The sequence below is a fragment of the Neophocaena asiaeorientalis genome, unplaced genomic scaffold (genome assembly GCF_003031525.2).
Source record: "Neophocaena asiaeorientalis asiaeorientalis breed wild unplaced genomic scaffold, Neophocaena_asiaeorientalis_V1.1 scaffold240, whole genome shotgun sequence".
NCBI lineage: Eukaryota > Metazoa > Chordata > Mammalia > Artiodactyla > Phocoenidae > Neophocaena > Neophocaena asiaeorientalis.
Window position 1 is genome coordinate 3,211,412 of NW_020185331.1, and position 21,998 is coordinate 3,233,409.

General features: G+C 42.3%; 1 protein-coding gene across 1 annotated transcript in view; it reads right to left on the bottom strand.

Moving 5' to 3' along the window:
• CPN1 (carboxypeptidase N subunit 1) overlaps window positions 1-18,826 on the bottom strand; it is a 24,416-nt gene extending 5,590 nt beyond the window's left edge. The window contains exons 1-7 of the mRNA XM_024734990.1: window positions 18,607-18,826; window positions 14,211-14,410; window positions 8,948-9,103; window positions 6,399-6,581; window positions 5,070-5,181; window positions 3,307-3,446; window positions 1,364-1,463 (exon numbers count right to left, since the gene is read on the bottom strand). Coding sequence (XP_024590758.1) covers window positions 1,364-1,463; window positions 3,307-3,446; window positions 5,070-5,181; window positions 6,399-6,581; window positions 8,948-9,103; window positions 14,211-14,410; window positions 18,607-18,826 — 1,111 coding nt within the window. The remainder of the gene's footprint in view (window positions 1-1,363; window positions 1,464-3,306; window positions 3,447-5,069; window positions 5,182-6,398; window positions 6,582-8,947; window positions 9,104-14,210; window positions 14,411-18,606) is intronic.
• Between the last annotated feature and the right edge of the window lie 3,172 nt (window positions 18,827-21,998).

Sequence of the window (21,998 nt, forward strand, 5' to 3'; positions counted from 1 at the left end):
TGAGAGATTGGGATTGACATGTATATACTAATATGTATAAAATTGATGACTAATAAGAACCTGCTGTATAAAAAAATAAATAATATAAAATTCAAAAACAAAAAAGAATCTATGGGACTTCCCTGGTGGCGCAGTGGTTAAGAATCTGCCTGCCAATGCAGGGGACATGGGTTTGAGCCCTAGTCCAGGAAGATCCCACATGCCACGGAGCAACTAACCTCGTGAGCCACAACTACTGAGCCCGCATGCCAGAACTACTGCAGCCCGCATGGAGCCCGTGCTCTGCAACAAAGAGAAGCCAGCACAGTGAGAAGTTCACGCACCACAACGAAGAGTAGCCACTGCTCGCCGCAACTAGAGAAAGCCCGCGCACAGCAAGGAAGACCCTATGCAGCCAAAAAATAATAATAATAAATTAATTATTTAATTTAAAATAAAGAATCTAGCAGGCCCTGAAGCTCTTACGGATTCCAAAGGTTGGTTCCCTATACAGTCCTGGCTCCAGTCACTGGGCTGGAGGATTCTGGTGTCTGATGCTTGACTGTGGGGCTACAGAATTCTGCCTTTAGAATGTTGTTGCCTTTGCCTTGAATGAACTGTTCATGTAAGACGTGTTGGGATCACCTTAAAGAATATAAGTTATCACCTTAAAGCTGAGATTCATCTAGTTTAAACAGACTGTCTGAGCTGTAAGATGCCTGCTTGGTAAAGCCTGCACGGTGAAATGTGGCTGAGCATGCTGGTATCAAGCCTGGGGGAGGGAGGCAAATCTCACCTGCTCCTAACCACTGGGAGCTACTGCTCTACATTAAAAACCAAACAAACAACCCCAAACCTGATCAAATTGGGCTGGGGCAGTTGGCAACACCATTGTGCCGTGAGATATTCTGTACCATTCTAGAAGGTTCCAAGTTGGCTCCGAGATCTGCCCCCACCATCAATCTTGCCCTGCAGCGAGCCTATGGAATGCCTTTTACTAACTTTTCCCTGAACGGAGGTGTAGAGAAATGCCTGGCTCAGGGATAAGACTAAACATCAGTTTTACAGTCTTTTTTTTTTCTAGCCCATTCCACACCAGTATGTGAGCTATTAATAACCTCAAACCCAGGAAACATCCCTAACAAAGCTGTATGAGGCAGTGACTCCTGAATGCTGAGAGAGATGTCACATTTACATCTTCCTGGCCCTTGCCTCTTAATTCCTGTCCTCAATCCTGTTATCCTTCCTTCCTCCAATCTACCACCCCCCGTGTCCTTGATGTCCCTGCTGGTCTCAATGGCTTACAAGTTGGCCTCCTGATTAGGCTGAAGACGGTGAGGGAGTGAAAGCTTCCTTCTCACCCCACTAAGCAGTGGCCACCTACCTGAAGTGACATCATGGTTAATCCCACTGACAGAAATGACAGCGTCCGCAAGATTATTATAATTCTCATCCCGCACCATTCCCTTGATGCCTTGGTGTACCTGTAGGAAAGTTTATAGTGTATAGTTATGCTCATAAAACCTTTGTGCTGTGTTTGAGAGTCCACGAAGCCCTTTCCCATGTGTTTCTGCACTTGATCTTCACAAAGATTATGGTGATAGACCCTTGACTGGTCTCTCTGGTCTCATCCCGATCCCCAATAATCTCAATAGAGCAGTCAGAGTGATCCTGTTAAAATCTAAGTCAAATCATGTCACTAATCTACTTTCTATCTCTATGAATTTGACTACTCTTGATATCTCATATAAATAAAATTATACCGTATTTGTTTTTTGGGGGACTGGCTTATTTCACCTAGCATAATGTCCTCAAGGTTCATCCATGTTGTAACATATGACAGAATTTCCTTCTTTTTTAAGGCTGTATGCCCATTGTGTATCTATACCACATTTTGTTTATCCCTTCATCCATCAATGGACACTTGGGTTGCTTTCACCTTTTGGCTACTGTGAACAATGCTGCTATGGACATGCATATACAAATATCGCTTTGAGATCATGCTTTCAGATCTTCTGAATATATACCCAGAAGCAGTTTTGCAGGATCATATGGCAGCTCTATTTTTAATTTTTTCAGGAACCACCACACTGTTTTTCATAGTGGCTACACCATTTTACATTCCCACCAACACTGCACCAGGGTTCCAATTTCTCCACATCCTTGCCAACACTTGCTATTTTCTGTCATTGCTTGTAAATTTGTTTTTCTTATAGCAGCCATCCTAATGAGTGTGAGGTGGTATTTCACTGTGGCTTTGATTTACATTTCCCTCAGGATTTTGAGCATCTTTTCATCTACTTGTTGTTGGCCTTGAATTTGCAATTGTGACTTCATCAGGGAGCCCCTTTTCCCCTAGATATCTTTGTGGTTTACTCCCTTACCTCCTTTTTTTTCTTTTGCGGTACGCCGGCCTCTCACTGTTGTGGCCTCTCCCGTTGCGGAGCACAGGCTCCGGATGCACAGGCTCAGTGGCCATGGCTCACGGGCCCAGCTGCTCCGCGGCATGTGGGATCTTCCCAGACCAGGGCACGAACCCGCGTCCCCTGCATCGGCAGGCGGACTCTCAACCACTGCGCCACCAGGGAAGCCCCCCTTACCTCCTTTAAATCTGTTTAAATGTCACTTTCTCTGTAAGGCCTTCTTCATAGCATTTTGCATTTAACATGTTATAAAATTTATTTTATTTTTTCTTTATTGTCTGTCTCTCCTCACTAGAATATAAGCTGCATATATACAGAGATATTTGTTGTTTGTTTACTCTTCTTTTTAAAATTAATTAATTAATTTGTTTTTATTTTTGGCTGTGTTGGGTCTTCCTTGCTGCGCGCAGGCTCTCTCTAGTTGCGGTGAGTGGGGGCTACTGTTCGCGGGCTTCTCATTGCGGTGGCTTCTCTTGTTGCACAGCACAGGCTCTAGGTGCACGGGCTTCAGCAGTTGTAGCACTGGGGCTCAGTAGTTGTGGCTTGTGGGCTCTGGAGCGCAGGCTCAGTAGTTGTGGCGCACAGGCTTAGTTGCTCCGCAGCATGTGGGATCTTCCCAGGACAGGGCTCGAACCCATGTCACCTGCATTGGTAGGCAGATTCTTAACCACTGCACCACCAGGGAAGCCCTGTTTGTTTACTCTTAATCCCGAGCATATAGTACAGTCTCTGACAGATAGTTGTGCTCAACAATGTTGAATGAATTAATTTCACTGGTAGAGAAGCTGAGATCTATTGTAATGAGTCAGAGCAAAAGTCAGACCTGAGTCACACAAAATACCTTGCCTACCATCAGAAAACATTTCCCTTTCTGTAACCAGGAGAGTTAAAGAATGGGATTTACCTGTTCCAAGAATTGAATTAGGGCTTCCCGATTACTCAGCCACTCGCGCTGTAATTCCTCTTGCCGCGGAAACTTGTCACAACTCAGTTCCAGCGTGATCTCAAAACAGTTGGTATGGAGGTAATTAAAGTCTTGCATTCCTAAGGGAAAGAGGGCGGTGGCAGATTTGTACGATCAGGTTCCCAGCCAACACCCCATGCCAAATACAGATTGCTGGGGCTTAACCCCAGGGCTCTGATTCAGTATGTATTCAGTGAACATTTACATTTCTAACAAGTTTCCAGGTGATACTGACGATGCTGGTCTAGAGACCATACTATCATTTTGATACAAACTTCATGATCTTGGAATTGCACCCCTTTAATTTAGGGTAATTATTCTCAGTGGAGGCAGTGGGTCATGCTTTCCCAGAGGATGGGAAGGGAAAGGGAGGAACAGGTATAATTCAAAAGAGTATATTTTATATTTTAAATTTGGGAGGGGGTACTTATTGCTTTCCTAATGCAAACTAAAGAAGGTAAAGTTCAATCTTCTTGCCTTGGCTTAAATTAACAGTAAACTATTGGTAGATATTGGTAGATGTAGTAAAGTGACAAGGAAGATGATTCTTAAATCTGTTACCTAGTCTTATAAACTTCCAGTAATACATAATCCTACTTGATGTTCCACATGAATATTAAATGTAAGGTGTTTTAAAAAAAATTATCGTATTTGTTTAGTGATTTTTAAACTTTCCGTAACAAAAGGTAATAAATGTATATCTGTCTTTGAAAAAAAGAAATCTTCTTGCCTTGGGTTCAAGTGAGTTTTCAGCCATGATAAGTCTACCACCTTCCCAGTACATTATGACTCCCTCACCTTCCTCCTGCCCACTCCCCATAGGACCAGCCATCAGCTCAGCCCTCTCCAGTGAGTTTTCTACTACCTGGGCTCTGACAGGTCAGATGTGAGAAGATGGGGAAAGACTGCAACATGATTCCTAAGAGAACCTGGCTTCCTGCTTCAGCCTCCTCGCTAACCTTAGGGTCCCTATCTACTGAAGGTCTGTGAACAGAGGTTCTATCTTGACCCTCAGTGATGGGAAAAGCCCAGGGAATAGAGAGAGAAGCCTCTTGCTGGAGGTTTCTGCTATGTTACCAATGGCCACTGTCCACAGCAAACCCCTTCTGATGGGAGATGGCTAGGCAGGGTACAGAGAGCACATATCAGAGGAACTGTTTGTGTCCAGGCCAGCATCTCTCTTTCTTTGGTATGTGAGGCATACCTCATGTTACTACGGAAAAACCTTAACATCTATAAACCAGGCATTTCCAAATCCTCTATGTGCTTTATTTAATACTTACATCAAAATTACAATGCAAGTAGTATTATTCTTAAAGTACAGATGAGGAAACTGAAGCACAGAGAAGTTAAGTAATTAGCCTGAAGCCACATAACTGGTGAATGGGCAAGCCTGGTTTCAGCCCAGTGTTCCCTTAGAACCCATGCTCTTAACCACTTGACTGCATTATTCCCTTCCTATGCCCTAATCCACTATGTAAACCACCAGTTTTAACGGACCACAAGGTGTCCAGACCTCCATTTTAAAGAATCACAAGATGATGTTAAATGCCAACTTAAGACTTCCCATTTTTCAGATCTCTACTTGGATGCAAAATAGCATTCCTGTCATTTCTCTGTGAAAAAGAATGATAATTTAAAAGGAGAAACGCACCCCATTCTACTTCAGCTTACAGCACTCTTGTGCTTAGCACTCTTCTTACCCTTGCTGAGAGAATACCACGAAGCCCCATTGGTGATGCCATCTGGGAAGTAATCCCCACAGTTCCAACCTTGGTGCATCCATCCATGTGCATAGGAGTAGACCTTGGCCAGCTACAGGTAAAGCAGGTGGAAAACGACCTTGAATATCCCCAACTCATGTGGCAATGCTCATACTCAGAAGCAGGGTGAGGCCAAGAACCCCACTAGGTATAACAACTGATTATTTGCTTTAGTGAAAGAAAATACCAGAAGGAATAGAGAGATGGGGTGTGTGTGCGTGGAGTGGACTAGAGTTAGGAGACCTATCTTCTGATTTTCCCACTATCTTGGGCCTAAATTTCTTCAAGTGCAAAGTGAGGGGTAGCACTCGATAATGTATAAGCTCCCTTCTAGGTGTACCTCAATGAGGTGTACCTCATTTTCCAGCCGAGTTTTATAAGAGAAATCAAGAAACAAGAAAGACAGGGCTTTGTGACAAAAAGAATTATGTATCGGGGGTGAGAGATGTGTGTTGGAAAGAGAGGAATATATTCAAAATCTCTATAATTCTCTTTCATTACTATTTTATAATAGTGGACAAAATGAGATTACTAGAAAAGAAAATATGATAGTATACTTGCTTTGCAAAGCAACAACTGGTGTTATTCTCTGTGTAATTCATTAACTGTTGAATTAATAATGTTATCATTATAAGGGAATTCCCTGGCAGTCCAGTGGTTAGGACTCCACACTTTCAAGGCTGGGGCCCAGGTTCGGTCCCTGGTCGGGGAACTAAGATCCTGCAAGCCACGAGGTACAGCCCAAAAAAAGAAAAAAATTGAGATACTAAGTAATGTTATTGTTATATTAATTGTATATTATTAATAATATTAACTATAAAGTAACTCATCTGTTAATTTTATTCTATTGCTGTTTTGAACTATTATGTAAACCTTTTTCATGTGCATGGTCTATTTTTCATTAATATAGCCATATTACCATAAAACCGTAAATTAGAGCCCCCAAATTCACATTTAATGCTCTAGCTTACCACCAGCACTATTAGGCTTTTGGCATATTTCTTGCTTGTCATTAGCTTAAGTATTTTTAAAAATTTTGGTAACTGTACTGTAAAAAGCTTTCCTATTTATTTACTTTTTCATGAATTTATGGCTTATCACTCAAAACAAAATGTAATATACTAGATTGTAAGCTCTTAACGAGCAGGAGGTGTTTTCAATCATTTTCTGTTCGTTCATTCCTAACAGGGTCCTGTGTTACTGATTTGACCTCAGTCACACGCCTAAGCCCCAAGTTCCTCTGGCTGGACAGGCAGCCATTCTGCATACCTTCTGAAAAAGTGTGTCATCAGGCGTGGGGGTATTGGCAGTGCGGCGGAAACCTCGGACCCGGTGCTCAAGGGACTTGTCATATGGGTAATTGGCCACCACTGCCCCTCCATGGAGATTGGCTGAAAGGACAAAGTTGAAGGAGCGGATCCACTGGATCACTGCCTGGGTCTCGGGTTCCACCTGAGGAGAGATGAGAGCTTGGCGGTGAAGCTGCAACTGAAGCCAGATGGCTGTTTACATGAGTTTGTCGGGGTGTGGCCTGAGAGGATGGCATGTCGGAATAAAGCAAAGAGGATCCTACCAGATAGGAGAAGTGCAGATGGGGAAATTTTGATCTTTTGTGTGATAGTTTAACAAATTAAGTGAATGGAACACTTGTTTAAAATGAAATCTCATATGGAAACCAAGTATTCAATAGCTAAAAAGAGGTCATCTAGGGCAGTGAAACGATTGTGCATGATGCAAAATGGTAGATACACGTCATGATACATTTGTGAAAACCCACAGAATATACAACATGAAGAGTGAACCCTAATGTAAACTATGGACTTTTGGGTGATGATGACAAGTCAATGTAGGTGCATCGTTGTCATAAATGTACCCCTCTGGTGGGAGATGTTGATAATGGGAAGCAGGGAACATATGGTAATATCCTGTACTTTCCGCTCAATTTTGCTGTGAACCTAAAACTGCTCAAAAATGAAGTCTATCAAAGAGAGAGAGAGAGAGAGAGAGAGAAAGAGCAGTTTGAAGAGGGGTAACATAAATTGGAGAGCGCAGAGTCCCAGTTTGGCCTCTCTCTGGCAACAAAAAAGGGTCCTCCAATTTACCCACTGTTCCAGTAGCTTCTGGAGCTCCTCTGCAGGAATTTAGGGTTCTAGTAAATATATCTGAAAATTGTTGGTTTACAGCAATGGTTTTCAACCTCCTCCTTCCCCCAACACATCTGCTGTGTTGTTGACATGTAGAATGTTCTCCTGTGGTCATACCCAAATTTCATGAATTAGACATACTGCAATATGGGCCAGTCTTGGCTAAGTAGTGAGATTCCACCCATTCTACTGCAGATTTCTATTGCAGCTTATATTGCTAGCGAGCGACAGTATTCTAAAGAAAGCCTTGAATCTACTGGACTTGTAAGTAAATAATTTACAGTCTTCACTGTTTTTCCTCCCCTCAAGATGGATGTGCTTAGAGGTTATGCGGTGTTAATGTGTTAACGGCTCGTCCTGGACCAAGGGTCAGATGTGAAGGCCTCCATCTTTTCTGTTCCAAGGGAGACTGAATGAATAATGTTGAGTCTCATCCAATCAGAATGGATATAATCCCAAAGGCACCAGTCCAGCTCTGTGACCAGGGCTCAGATTCTTTAAAGCAGTCCTTTCTCCATGTCCTAACCCTCCATCCATCAGAAGGAGGCCAGCCTCTCACTGTTCCTGGCCCCTCAAGAGCAAGAGGGACTTCTCATTGTCTTTTTTCCTTCTAAGATGCAGACAGAGGGCCAGTGGGAGTTTAGTTGTTACTGGCTCAATTACCTTATTTTATGTAGACAAGTTTAATAAATAAGAACATCCTTCTGGCTGGATATGTCAACGAGTGCAAAGTTATTTTTGATGTATTATTTCCTTGAGCCAAGAGCACAGCTGCTATCCAAAATCTAAACATGTCGGCATGACTTTTGCTTCAATTCCAAGGGGAAAAAAACTGATAAGATTCCATCTAGAAACTCCCAATATAAAGCCTTCCACCTGCTTTAATTTTCTCTCCCCAGTCTCTAAGTTTAGATACTCACAGAGAATGTTTAGAACTAGCCCACACAGTGTAAGAAACAGGGTGGTGGTGATGCTTCAAGGATGACAAGAGTCATTCCCAGGAACAGGACGACTGTCAGGCTGAAACCATTCGCATTACCAATGGGGCAAGAGGTCTGGGAGCATCAGATGGGATCCTTTGATTGAGAAAGTAAGGGAAATGAGAATATGGTAAGGTAGTCAAGGGTCATACAGAAAGAGAAGAAGAAAAACTTCTCTTCTAAGGGTGAGACTCCCTGAACCTCTTTCTCTAGCTAGTTGTTGATAAGCGTACAATTCGTCACATGCCAGAGAGATTTCTCTTTAGAATGCTACAGTTCTCTGTCAACAGTGTAGTGCAGTAGAAAGGATGTCGGATGAGGAGTCAGAAGACCTGGGTTTTAATCTTGAGTCCACCAATTACTAGCTGTGTGAGTTTAAATGATTTTTTCTATTAAGTGTTATCTGTAAAATGGGGGTGGATAACACTGCTTGACGCATTGAACACTGCTTGATCATTTACAATGATCAACTGAAACACTAGCTGAGAAAGAATTCCATAAAATTACGAAGTGCTGTGCAGCGGTATGATACCACTTTCACCCCTTTTGCCACTCTCACCACTAACATCAGGTATCATGTGCTCAGGGAAGGGCTCTACGCTCAGGGAGGGAAAAAATACAAAGAGGCGAAGATTCAGGGAAGAAATTCCAGATGCTGATTTACCTGCTTCTGCTTGCAAATTTTGTCTTATACCTGATTTTTCCAGTTGTCTGGAAGGGGTAAGTGGTGGTTGGGGCCTCCGTTCTTCTCATTGTAGTAGATGTAGGTATTGAGATCAGGGAAGTTGCGGTTCAGGTCCACTCCATTTGCATTGTTCCTGCCAACCAGATACCCAGAAATGTCCCTGTCCTAGTGGGAAAAGGAAGAAATAAAAGATGAAGGTTTCAGACTGAATGCTCTATTTGAAGAACACTGTATAGTTTTTTTTTTTACACATTAGCTCGATCTATCAAACGATGTAGCATTTTCTCCTTTAACTCATCCAAAGTCCCAGTGGTGTGGTTCAAGTTTCCCTATAAACCACGTGCTGGAGGCAGAGATCCCAGGAGAAGCTCTAACAAAAGGAGGGTGTTTCAGGATAATGGGAACCCCTATTTTAAAAAAATTGTTTATGTCTATTTAATCAGAATGACAGAGATATGTGCAGCGAGAAAGTATAATTTTTTCAGTTATATATGTATTCTTTTCAGATTATTTTCCATTATAGGTTATTACAAGATATTGACTACAGTTCCCCAAGCTATACAGTAAATCCTGTTGCTTATCTATTTTATGTATAGTAGTTTGTATCTGTTAATCCCATACTCCTAATTTATCCCTCCCCCATCCCTTTCCCCTTTGGTAACTATAAGTTTGTCTTCTATGTCTGAGTCTGTTTCTGTTTTATATAAAGATTCATTTGTATATTATTTTAGATTTCACATATAAGTGATATCACTTATCACTTACAATATTTGTCTTTCTGTCTGACTTACTTCACTTAGTATGACAATCTCTAGGTCCATCCATGTTCCTGCAAATGGCAATATTTCATTATTTTTTATGGCTGAGTAATATTCCATTGGATATTTACACCACATCTTCTTAAACCAATTGTCTGTTGATGGGCACTTTGGTTGTTTCCATGTCTTGGCTATTGTAAATAGTGCTGCTATGAACACTTGGGTGCATGTATCTTTTCAAATTAGAGTTTTCATCTTTTCCAGATATATGCCCAGGAGTGGGATCACTGGATCATATGGTGGCTCTACTTTTAGTTTTTTAAGGAACCTCCATACTGTTTTCCATAGTGGCTGCACCAGTTTACATTCCCACCAACAGTGTAGGAGGGTGGGAACCCCTATTTTTTAAAAACGGTTTTATTGATATATATAGCTTACATACCACAACATTCATCCATTTTAATCGTACAATTTCAAGAATTTTAGTATGCTTACAGAATTGTGCAACTTCTACCACAATCTAAGAATACTTATATCCCCCTGAAGAGAAACCTCATGCCCATTTACAGTCACTCCTCATTTTTACCCCACCCCTAGGTAATCACTTTCTGTCTCTATGGATTTGCCTTTTCTGGACATTTCAGTAAGTGGGATCATATATTATATGTTTGGCTTTTTTCACTGGGCAAAATGTTTTTGAGGTTCCTCCATGTTGTAGCATGTATCAGGACTTCATTCCCTTTTATTTCTGAATAATTCCATTATATGGATTTACCACATTGTGTTTATCCATTCACCAGTTAATAGACTGTATTGTTTCCTGGGATTGCTGTAACAAATTACCACAAACTCGGTGGCTTATGACATCAGAAGTGTATTCTCTCACAGTTCTGGAGGCTAGAAGTCTGAAATCAAGCAGGGTCGTGCTCTCTACAGGCTTTAGAGGAGGATCCTTCTTTGACTCTTCTAGCTTCTGGTGGTTGCTGACAGTCCTTAGCGTCCCTTAGCTTGTAGATGCCTCACTCCAATTTCTACTTCTATCTTCACATAGTCTTCTCCCCTGTATGTCTGTGTCTCTGAGTACAAATTGCTATCTTCTTATAAGGACACCAGTTATATTTGACTTAGGTCCCCTAATCCAGTATGACTTCACTTTAACTTGATTACATATGCAAAGATCCTATTTCCAAACAAGGTCATATTCATAGGTTCCAGGTAGACATGAATTGGAGGGGGCAGAGGGGATACTATTAAACCTAGTACATGGACATTTGGTTTGCTTCGACTTTTTGGCTATTGTGGATAAAGCTGCTGCAAACATTTGTGTATAAGTCTGTGTGTGGACACATGTTTTCATTTCTAATATCTAGTAGTAGAACTGCTGGATCATAAAGTAAGTCCATATTTAACTGTTTCAGAAACCGCTAAACTGTTTTCCAAAGTGGAAACCATCCCCCCATTTACTTATTTTTTTACTTAGGATCCTTGATTATCTTTTTTCTGAGCAATATCAACTCCGTGGATCCCTTAACCTCTCTGCTCACACTTCACATTTCATCTTTTATTTGGCCATGTATTCATTCATTCATCCATCCATTTAATCAATCCACATCTATTTAGGTCTATCTCTATTCAAAGTCCCCTGAAAGACACTAGGGAAAGAGATCACGAGACATTATGCTAGCTTTCCAGGAATTCATGGTATATATGGGGAGATAGATATTTACATAAATAATTTTTGTAAGAGCCCTGTGGACTGAGAGGGGAGAGCCCGAACTGGTGGCCATTACTGGAAGTAGGGTGAATGCATGGACACTAGGAGGCTAAAAACTCACAGATGTACTACTACTCTCGTATTTTTCTAAAAACTCTTTATTGTTCTCAGATTTCTCTATTTTCGTGGTATCGTGCTCGTGTTTTATTCTTAGATCTCATTGAAAACATTTTTTGACATTCTTTTAAGTCTCCTACATCAATTCTGTTCCAGTAGAAAACATTTATATGATTTTTCTATTTGGAGTTTGATTTTTCACTTCTATGAGATAATGATTTTCATTATGCTTCCAGGGCTTTTTATTGCTTGCTGATTCATATCAGCGTTATCTCATAACTGTCCATATTAACAGTTACGTTAATTTACCTATCAGCTGACTTACTATTCACACCGGGTCATTAGTTAAGCTGGCAGTAAGGACTTCCTTTAACAGAAGTTCCCATAAACAGGGTTCAGTTATTAGCTTCCTATTACTGCTGTAACAAATTACCACAGCCTTAGGGCTTAACCTTGCACAAACTTATGATCTCACAGTTTTGGACGTCAGAAGATTGAAATGGGTCTCACGAGATCTAAAGGTGTCAGCAGGGCTGTGTTCCTTCTGAAGTCTCTAGAGGAATCTGTTTCCCTAGAACATCTTCAAATCTCTCTTTGCCTGTGACCTTCTGCCTTCCTCTGCCACATTTAAAGGACCCTTGTGATTGGTTACACTAGGCCGACCCAAATAATCCAGGGTATTTTAAGGTCACTTGATTAACAACTTTAATTTTGTCTGTAACCTTAATTCCCTTTGCCATGTAACATAACATATGCACAGGTTCCAGGGATTAGGACTTGACTATCTTTGGGAGGTGGAGCCATATTATTCTACCTTACCTACAGGTGGTTTTAAATTTAGGCGGCCAGGCAGGTCTTCCCTGTGTAGCCATGCAGACAGGTTTCCTCTGGGTACGGCACGTAGCTCTGGGAATCTGAGAACCCGATGGGTCCTCTCTTGGGTTCAAGTTCAAGATCTGCTCCCTTTGAACAAGTACATAGCAGGTGAGCAGAGGTGACTGGCTCCCCAGAGACACAGCTCTAGGATTTGGCAGGGGTTTTCTCCACCTCCTCCCACCCCCACTTCACTGCACAAAAGATGTGGGCAGGTCTGAGGGGCTTCTCCAGTCTCCCCACTGCAATACAGGGAAGGGCCACTAGAAGGAAAGTGGCCACGCTGGGTTCACCCCTACAACACTTTCAAATTGTCCTGTTCTTTTGGAAACTCAAGTCTCAAGGCACGTTCATGTTCATCTCTCTGATTTCCAGTGGGGGGCGGGAGGGGGGAACAAAGTTTTTTTGGGTTTTTTTGTTGTTTTTTTTTTTCATCTGTTGAGTCATGTCAGCAGGAGGCTGTAAGATGGCAAGGGTCGAATTTGTGTTTGGCTCGACATCTTGGCTCCATTACCCTCCCTGCTTCCCCTCACCCCTCAGCCCTGTCCTCTACTAGGCTTAAACCAGGATGGGCCATTCAAGGAGAGATGCTGAGTGGTTCCACTTGTATGGGACAGAGTGGTCAGATTCATGGAATCGGAGCGTGGAAGGTCATTGCCAGGAGCTGGAAGGAGGGGGAAATGGGAAGTTACTAATGAAGGGGTACAAAGTTTTGGTTGAACGGGATAGATAAGTTCTGGAGATCAGCTGTACCACCTTTTCCCTATCATCAACAATGGTGTATTGTACACTTAAAATTTTGTTAAGAGGGTAGATCTCATCTTAGGTGCTCTTACCACAATAAAACCAAAATTAAAAAAAAAGTAAAGTAGTGAAGTCTAGTCTTAAACATAAAAAACATTTTAAGACTACCCCCAATAAACATATTTTTAAATGGAAAAAAAATCTTTCATTTACACCCCCCTCCAAAAAAAAAAAACAAACCCAAACAAACCAGGTTTAAATAGAGCTTTTAAAGAAACATATCCATTGTGTAAGGCAGATGCCTGCCCTCACCCACTGAAAATTCTAATTCAGTAGATTTGGGGTGGGGAGAGGACCTGAGAACCTGTATCTCAAAAATCTTCACCTACAATTCTGATGCACAGCCACAAAAGAATCACTGACTCAAAGTTAGGCACGCTGATATTCTGAATTTATGTTAGGAAATAAAGCCCATAAACACTTCTTAAAATTTGTCCCCTGAACAATGTAACTCTAAAATAAAGAATTCAAAGGCTGAGTACTATACTAGTAGAGGAAAAAAGCTGTGCAGAGATGGAATAAAGTATGAAGAATCTGTAACAGGACTAACCTGCCACCCCACAATTCTGAGAAAAGCTCATTCTTTCTCTTTTCCCCCCAAATGCAAATGTAAGTGTAGTATGGGAGGAAGAAGAGGATTTAAGGTTGGCAGCTAAAAGTTCAGGGAAGGAGGGGCGTCTTGCAATATCCCTTCACACCTGTTCAGTACCTTCCAGTTGATGAAATGTTGTCACTGATACTGCTTCACTGATCCTCACAATGAAATGGAGAACTCAGCTGGAAAGGCGCGGAAGGGAGGGAACTGAGACTCAGAGAGAACCCCCATTCACTGCTTAGGGTGCTACAGTGCTGAACCCGTCTTCACACTTCATTCTATTTCTCCAGCTTTTCCTCTATCACATCGTGGCATTTACAGTGGGACGGAGAGGACACCTGGTCTCCCGGCTTTTCCTTACTCCCTAAGACGGCTCTGCTCTCTGCAGGGCCTCCCGCTGGGGCTCGGTACCTGGGCGGCAGCGGCCACCTCATAGCCGTCGGGGTTCATGGACGGCAGGATGTGAATGCGCGTGCCCTCCACCAGCCGGACGATGCGCTGGTTCCTGTTGCGGAACTCCTCGCACAGAAACTCCGACAGCTGCAGCAGCAGCTCGCGGCCCAGCACCTCGTTGCCGTGCATATTCCCCACATACTTGACTTCCGGTTCCACTGCAAGTGAGAGAAACACACATAAAGAAAAAGGGGGAAAGCTTACGAGTGCAGTTAATTCCTAACCATGCAAAGGGACGTTTCCCTCTTTTTCAGTAATGAATAGAAGAAAACCTCGTGCTTCTGTTAGGTCTTTTCCAATAATCCCTGTGCCCCCTTTGAACAAACTGCAACTACAAATGCTACAAAAATTCATGCCACGGATAATGATGTCTACTACTGATTAAAACCCTACTGTGCACTAGGCATTTATGTCATTGCTAATCTTCACAGAAAACCTGTGAAGTAGGCATTATTAGTCTCAGGATGAGGGTACCGGGTATGGAAGAGGTTAAGTAACTTGTCTGAGGTCACCTGGCAGATTAATAATGGAGGTCAAAGCCCAGGTGGCACTGAGGTAGCTTAATGCTTCTCAGAGACAAATCTTTTCAGGATAAGGATAGCTTTTCCAAGATTTGCTGGCCTAAAGTCCTCCAGGTTATAGCATAACAGTTCCTAAGTGCACCAGCTGAAAATTTAATTTTCTTGGTAATGAGGTTAAAATCTCCCCTTCATATCTGAGAATGCTGTGTCTTGAGGCACAGGGTAGGAAGGAGTCTATGTATGTCTCATTCCTTAGTCTTTTCTTTGGCCATGTTAACTGTTCAATTGAAGTTAGAACTGAGGTCATAAGAGGAGCCTCTAGAACCACTTAAAAAAATCATTCTTGCCCTGTTTTAAAAGGAAGGAGAAAAGCCCTTGCCAAGTGATTGCCCTTCCACCCAGCACTCTTTTTTTAAAAAAATTAATTAATTTTATTTATTTATTTTTGGCTGTGTTGGGTCTTCATTGCTGTGCGCGGGTTTTCTCTAGTTGTGGCGAGCAGGGGCTACTCTTCTTTGCAGTGAGCGGGCTTCTCATTGCGGTGGCTTCTCTTGTTGCGGAGCACAGGCTCTAGGCGCGCAGACTTCAGAAGTTGTGGCACGTGGGCTCAGTAGTTGTGGCGCACGGGCTTGGTTGCTCCGCAGCATGTGGGATCTTCCCGAACCAGGGCTCGAATCCCTGTCCCCTGCATTGGCAGGCAGATTCTTAACCACTGCGCCACCAGGGAAGCCCCCATCCAGCACTCTCTTGCCTTCATGACTTTTCTGATTCTGTGTCTCTTCATCTTCACATTTCCATGCTCTCCTCACCATCCATCTAGGCTCAAATGCTCCTTACTCTGTGAAGCCATCTTGGAATCTCCTTGCTGGGAGTGAACTCGCGATTAAGCTTCCCTTTTATGATACCACTTTCTACTCTGGGTTTTGGCTAATTTTGCACATGTCCTATTTTCCTTACTGGACCTGGCCTTTGCAATGTATGCCATTTTAAACTTTCTTTAGGATACAATCCATTGTTATTTATCTGCTACAGCAGTCTTTCCCAAAGGAATGTCTATAACCCATAAGGACTGTGTGGTGGATTTTCTATCATGTACCTTCTTTGTTCTTAGTGTATTTCTTTAATCTTATCACGTCTTTCTCACTTTTCTTGGTGTTAAGTTATACTTTATTTTACGAAAGGATGGTGATAGCAGATGGCAGGTAGTATTCTTCAACATCCTTGTTCAGTAAAATAAAATTTGGAAAATCTATTTTAGTCCCCTCTGATCTCCCATATATATATGTGTGTGTGTGTGTGAAATCCATAAGTTTGGGAACCACTGCCCTGTAGAACCTACCATAGTCCCTTGCTCTTAGGAGGTATTCAATAGAAAATTCTTTTGTCTCTACTTTCCGTATATCCAGAATACAATACAACCACTTCTCCTAACAACCACTGTCATCATTTTGGTTCAAGCTCCCACAATCGCAAGCCTGCATTACTACAATAAATCTCCTACTTGAACTCCTTGCATCTGCCCAGCCATGCAAGTCTATTCTCCTGAGTCAGTGTTTGGCAAACGTTTCCTGTAAAGGACCAGAGAGTAAATCCTTTGGGCTTCCTGGGCTATATCGTCTTCACTGCAGCTACTCAACGCTTCCAGTGAAAGCAGACATAGATGATACAAAAACAAATGGGTGTGACTGTGTTTCAGTGAAACTTTATTTACCAAAACAGGTAGCTGGCCCTCAAGACTCTAGTTTGCTGATTCTTGTTCTGAGTCATCTTTTAAAATTTTTAGTCAGATCATGTCACTCCTCTGCTTAAAACCCTCCAACGGGGGCTTCCCTGGTGGCGCAGTGGTTGAGAATCTGCCGGCCAATGCAGGGGACACGGGTTCGAGCCCTGGTCTAAGCCAATATTTTTGCAGAGGCCTGCAAGGCCCCACGTGATCTCCTCCTGCCCAGTATCCCTGACAGCTCTGCTCTGACCTTGCTTTCCTGTGGTTCACTGTCCCGGAGCCACAGGGGCCTCCTCGCTGCTCCTCACACATGCCAAGCGTGCTCCGGCTCTTGCCTCTGTGCGGTGTTTTCCTCCCCAGAACCAGTATGGCACCTCAATCACGTACTCAAAAATCACCTTGAAGGAGAAGCCTTTCCTAAAAAGCAACACCCCTCCCCCACTCAACCCACGATTGTCCACAACTCCTTATCTCTCCTTCCTGGTTTCTTTTTCTCAATAGCACTTATTTTCATCTGGTATAATATATATTTATTTAGTTACCTATTTATTGCCAGTCTTACCTCGCTAGAATTAAGGCCCTGAGGGCAGAGTCTTTGTTTTATTCTCTGTGCTATATTCAGAGTCTACCAAAGTGCTTACTTACACTGAGTAGATCATCAGTAATACTTGTGGAATAATTAAGGAATGAATGGATGTACCTTTGATAGGGCATCAGAGAAAAGAGGGATCGGTGAGGTATAATAGTATGAAAAGCTTCAAGAAAGGCACTGAATGCTAGAAAGTAGACAGAGCACCAAGAAAGGGGCATGGAGTGAGGGGCTAAGCCTACTATGTCCATTAGCACCCACAAGCTTCCACAAATGAACACACGTCCTGAGTAAAAGCAGGGGGTTTGCTCTGCAAGTGCATTTTCAAAGCAAGGCCCTTATCTTCGCCTAATCACATAGCCTTCCTTGAGCCAGCCTCCAAGTTTGAAGCTGTCATGGACAGAATCCACTGGGTGTGAGGTTGTCACTGAAGGTTTCTAAGCAAGGGAGGGAGGGGATTATATCAATATTTGGGCACCTAGCATCTGTGCCTTAAATGAAAGGTTTAGAGAGTGGTGGCTGTTAGGCGATAGGAGAACGTCAGGAGCCTGGTGCAATCATCTAGGCTGTGATGGAATTTGGGCTAGGGGGAAGGGTGAGGAAGTGGAGAGGAAAAGAGACCTGAGGTTGACAGTTTGTAGGAGGAACTGACGTACTTGAATGTCACAATTGCTGTAAGTAAAGCAGTAAAGTAGAAACAACTTAAATGCCCATCAATAAATGAACTGCTCAATACAACCTTGCAACCATGGAATATTATGCAGCCAAAAATGATAATGCAGATCTATATTTACAGACATGCTATTCATCAAAGACTATGAAATGAGAAAAGCAGATATAGTATGATTCCATTTTTATTAAAAAAATGACGTGTATGTAAGGGGAGGTGGCTTAAACATGCATAGAAGAAAGTTTAGAAGGAGATGGTCATCTGTGAGTGGTGGGATTACGGGTGAGGTTTTTACCTTATCTAATTTCTACTTTAATCCAAACATGGATGGCTTTTATAATAGAAACAAACTAACAACAAATAATGTAATGAATAAAATGAATACCCCAAACCTCAAACTCTCTCCAGGATCCCATACTCTGAGTACACCGTCATTCCCCAAAGAGCTATCCCTAAACTCTGGCAGAACTAGAAGGGCTAATTGTTTCTCCAGAGGCACTGGATAGGGAAAGGCAGAATAGTAACAGCAAGGAAGAAAGAAGGGTAATGGGAGGGAAGGCGGGGGGGATGGGAAGGGAGCAGGGAAAAAGACTCACCTTTTACCATTAAGGTCTTGAGCAAACAGAACCCAAAAAGGAGGAGCAGACTGGAGCCTGAACTGGGGTTGCAGCTCCCCAGAGGCAGGGCCAGTTTGTAGGCTAAGCAAGGAAATACGTAGTCCAGGCTGAGGAAGTGGTGATACTTTATGGGTGGAGGGGTCCAGGGACCTCCCCAGAAACCACCCCAATTACTGGATTTGTAAGGGAAGGGTCCTGCCCACACACACTTTAAGACACATGCTCAGGGCTTACAGGGCTCGTGGATTCCAGGGTAGTCACTGAATTCCAGCACGTAGAGGTGTCTTCCCTTCACACTGCGCCCAATGCTGTAAACCCGCGTGACATGAGGGCATTCATTGTGCACCTTGTACAGCGTCCGCACGAGGTCATCATAGCGGTGGTGGCGAAAGGTCACCGGGGCAACCAACTTGAAGAGAAGGAGCTGGAGGAAAATTGAGACCATGTCTGACATCTTGCCGGGCTTTTTCAGAGACCCACTAAAATGGGCCCCGCTTCTCCCAGTAACCCGTCAAAATCCAAGGGCCAAGAACCAGCTTTTCCTAGTTTCCCGCCAGTAAACACCAGTGTGACAGTGCCTGGGAAGAAAGTTCAGAACTGTCCTTCCAAAGCCAGAAGTTATTTATGTAGCTCTGGAATAGGCACTCATCTCCCCTCCCCCATTTCTCTGCCTCTCCTAATCCATGAAAACCTTTTGAAAGGTTTTTGCACTTCTTCAGATTGGGTAGTTTCACTGATTCTGGTTTACTGATTAACTGGACTGTAAACAGGCTTCAATAAATAGCTGCTTATAACCCTTTGATTCCCGGAGAATTTTGAGAAGCTTGGCCTGTCCTTGTTCCCTATGTTACAATATAGGAAAGGGTATTAAAATAGAACACTGTCCTTTTGATCCATTCTACATCCTATCTTTCTGAAGCACAGCTCTGTCTTGTCCCTTTTCTCCTCAAAAATCTTCAACAGATACCATTGAGAAAATGAAAAGGTGAGCCCCAGGTTGGGAGAAAACAGTTGCCAATCATGTATCTGACAATATATCCAGAATAAATCAAGAACTCTTACAACCCAGTAATAAAACAAACAACCCAATTTAAAAGTGGGGAAAAGATTTGAATAGACATTTTATTCAACTAAAGTAGATATATGAATGACTAATGAACACATTAAAGATGTTCAACACTATTGGTCATTAAGGAATGCAACTTAAAACCACAATGAGGGCTTCCCTGGTGGCGCAGTGGTTGAGAGTCCGCCTGCCGATGCAGGCGACACGGGTTCGTGCCCCGGTCCAGGAAGATCCCACATGCCACGGAGCGGCTGGGCCCGTGAGCCATGGCCGCTGAGCCTGCATGTCCGGAGCCTGTGCTCCACAACGGGAGAGGCCACAACAGTGAGAGGCCCGCATACCACAAAAAACAAACAAACAAAAAACCAAAAAAAACAACACAATGAGATATTACATCACATCCACTAGAATGGCTATAATCAAAAAGACACAATAACAAGTGTTGTCGAGAATAGGGAGAAACTAGAAACCTCATATATTGCCGATGGGAAAATAAATGGTGCAGCCACTTTGGAAAACAGTTTTGCAGTTTCTTAGAAGTTTAAATATATACTTACTATACAATCCAGCAATTTCCTAGGTATCTACCCAAGAGAAATGAAAACACATATCCACACAAAAACTAGTATGTAAATGTTCATAGCAGTATTATCCACAATAGAAAAGTAGAAGCAATCTAATTATCCATTAACTAATGAATGGATAAACAAAATATGGCATATCTATGCAATGGAATATCATTTGACAATGAAAAGGAGTGAAGTACTGATACATTGTATAAGATGGATGAACCTTAAAAATATTATGATCAGTGAAAGGAGACACAAAAGATCACATATTATATGATCCAATTCATAGATGTTTAGAAAACACAAACATAGAGAGACAGAAAGTAAACTAGAGGTTGGCTAGGGCTAGGAGTGAAAATGCAGAGTGACTACAAATGGGCACAAGATTTCTCCTTAGGGTGATAGAAGTGTTCTAAAATTAGATTGTGGTGACTGTACAACTCTGTAAATACACTAAAATTCACTGAATTGTAAACGGGAAGCAGATGAATTTTATGGTATACAAATTATATGTTAATAGTGGTGCTTTTAAAAAATAAATAAAAATAATTAAGTACAGCCACCCAAAAATTAACTATGAATTTACCATACAACACAACAATTCCACTCCTGGGTACCTACCCAAGAGAACAAAGACTTGTACACAAGAATATTCGTAGCAGCATTATTTGTAGTAGCCAAAAAGTGGAAACTACCCAAGTGTCCACCAGCTGATGGATAAATAAAATGTGGTATATCCATACAATTGAACATTATTCAGCAATAAAAGGAATAAAATACTAATACATGCTACAACATGGATGGACTTCAAAAACACCATGCTAACTGAAAGAAGCCAACACAGAAAACCCTCTTATTGTATGATTCCATTTATATGAAATGTCCTGCAAAAGTAAACTTACAGACACAAAGTAAAATAGTGACTTACTAGGGCTGGGAGTGGAAAAGGAGATTCACTGTAAATGGGCATGAGGGATCTTGTTGGAGTGATGAGAATGTTCTAAAACTGGGTGATGCTGATGGTTGCACAACTTGGTAAATTTACTAGAAATCACTGCATTGCACACTTCAAATGGATGAATTTTATGGTATGTAAATTATACTCCAATAAAGTTTTTTTTTTTAAACAAAGTTTCAGTGGAATTTCACGCACTAGAGTGTAAAATCCAAATGCTTCTGCCTGGTTTTCAAGTCACTCCTACCAGGTCCAATTGTGACCTCCTCCAGTGCAGCCCCTCTGCAGTGCCTACTGTCTTCCGAGTATGCCCTCATCACCTGCTTTCCTGCTTTTGCTTATGTTCTTTCCCCAGGTAGCTTAACTCAGCTCCAAACCCTGGGTCTTCCTCATGTCCCCTTGCAATTGCTGTTACCATCAGTCTTTGTATCTCCAATCTTATGACTTTGCCTGTTACGCACTTATCCACTGTGCTAGGTGTTAGGTGTTAGGATAGAGCGCAGCCCTGCTGATGCATTGTTCCTGCCCCCCCAGGATGATCGTCAGCCTCTAGCACACAGCCTGGCATGGGGGCACATTTGTTGAATGAATGAATAGACCCATTATTGACCTTTCCTCTTGCATCCTCCTGCACTTCAGCAAACATTTCCAAGGAAATCCTATGCTTTTCTCACCTGTCAGTAAAGACAGCTATCAACTCTTGGTTATACTGGGTGAACAAACTATAGCCAGGCCAGTCTGGCCCACAGATGGTCTAGAGAGTTGGCCCAAGATCAGTACCAACTCAGCAGTACCACAGAGTAAAAACCACAGGATTTTGCACCCACTGCTAAAATCCCATAATTTTCTGATGAGATCCTGACACCCCAGGTGGTGAGGGCAGGCATCAAGAGAGAAAGCTGAAAGGACATCACTAATGCTGTACACATTAAGCCCTTGATCTAGGACTGATGAAATAAAATTTATATTTTAAGGCAGGACAAGAAAAAACTAAACATAAAATTTTCTCTGTGTGTTTGTTTGGACCTCCTCCCTC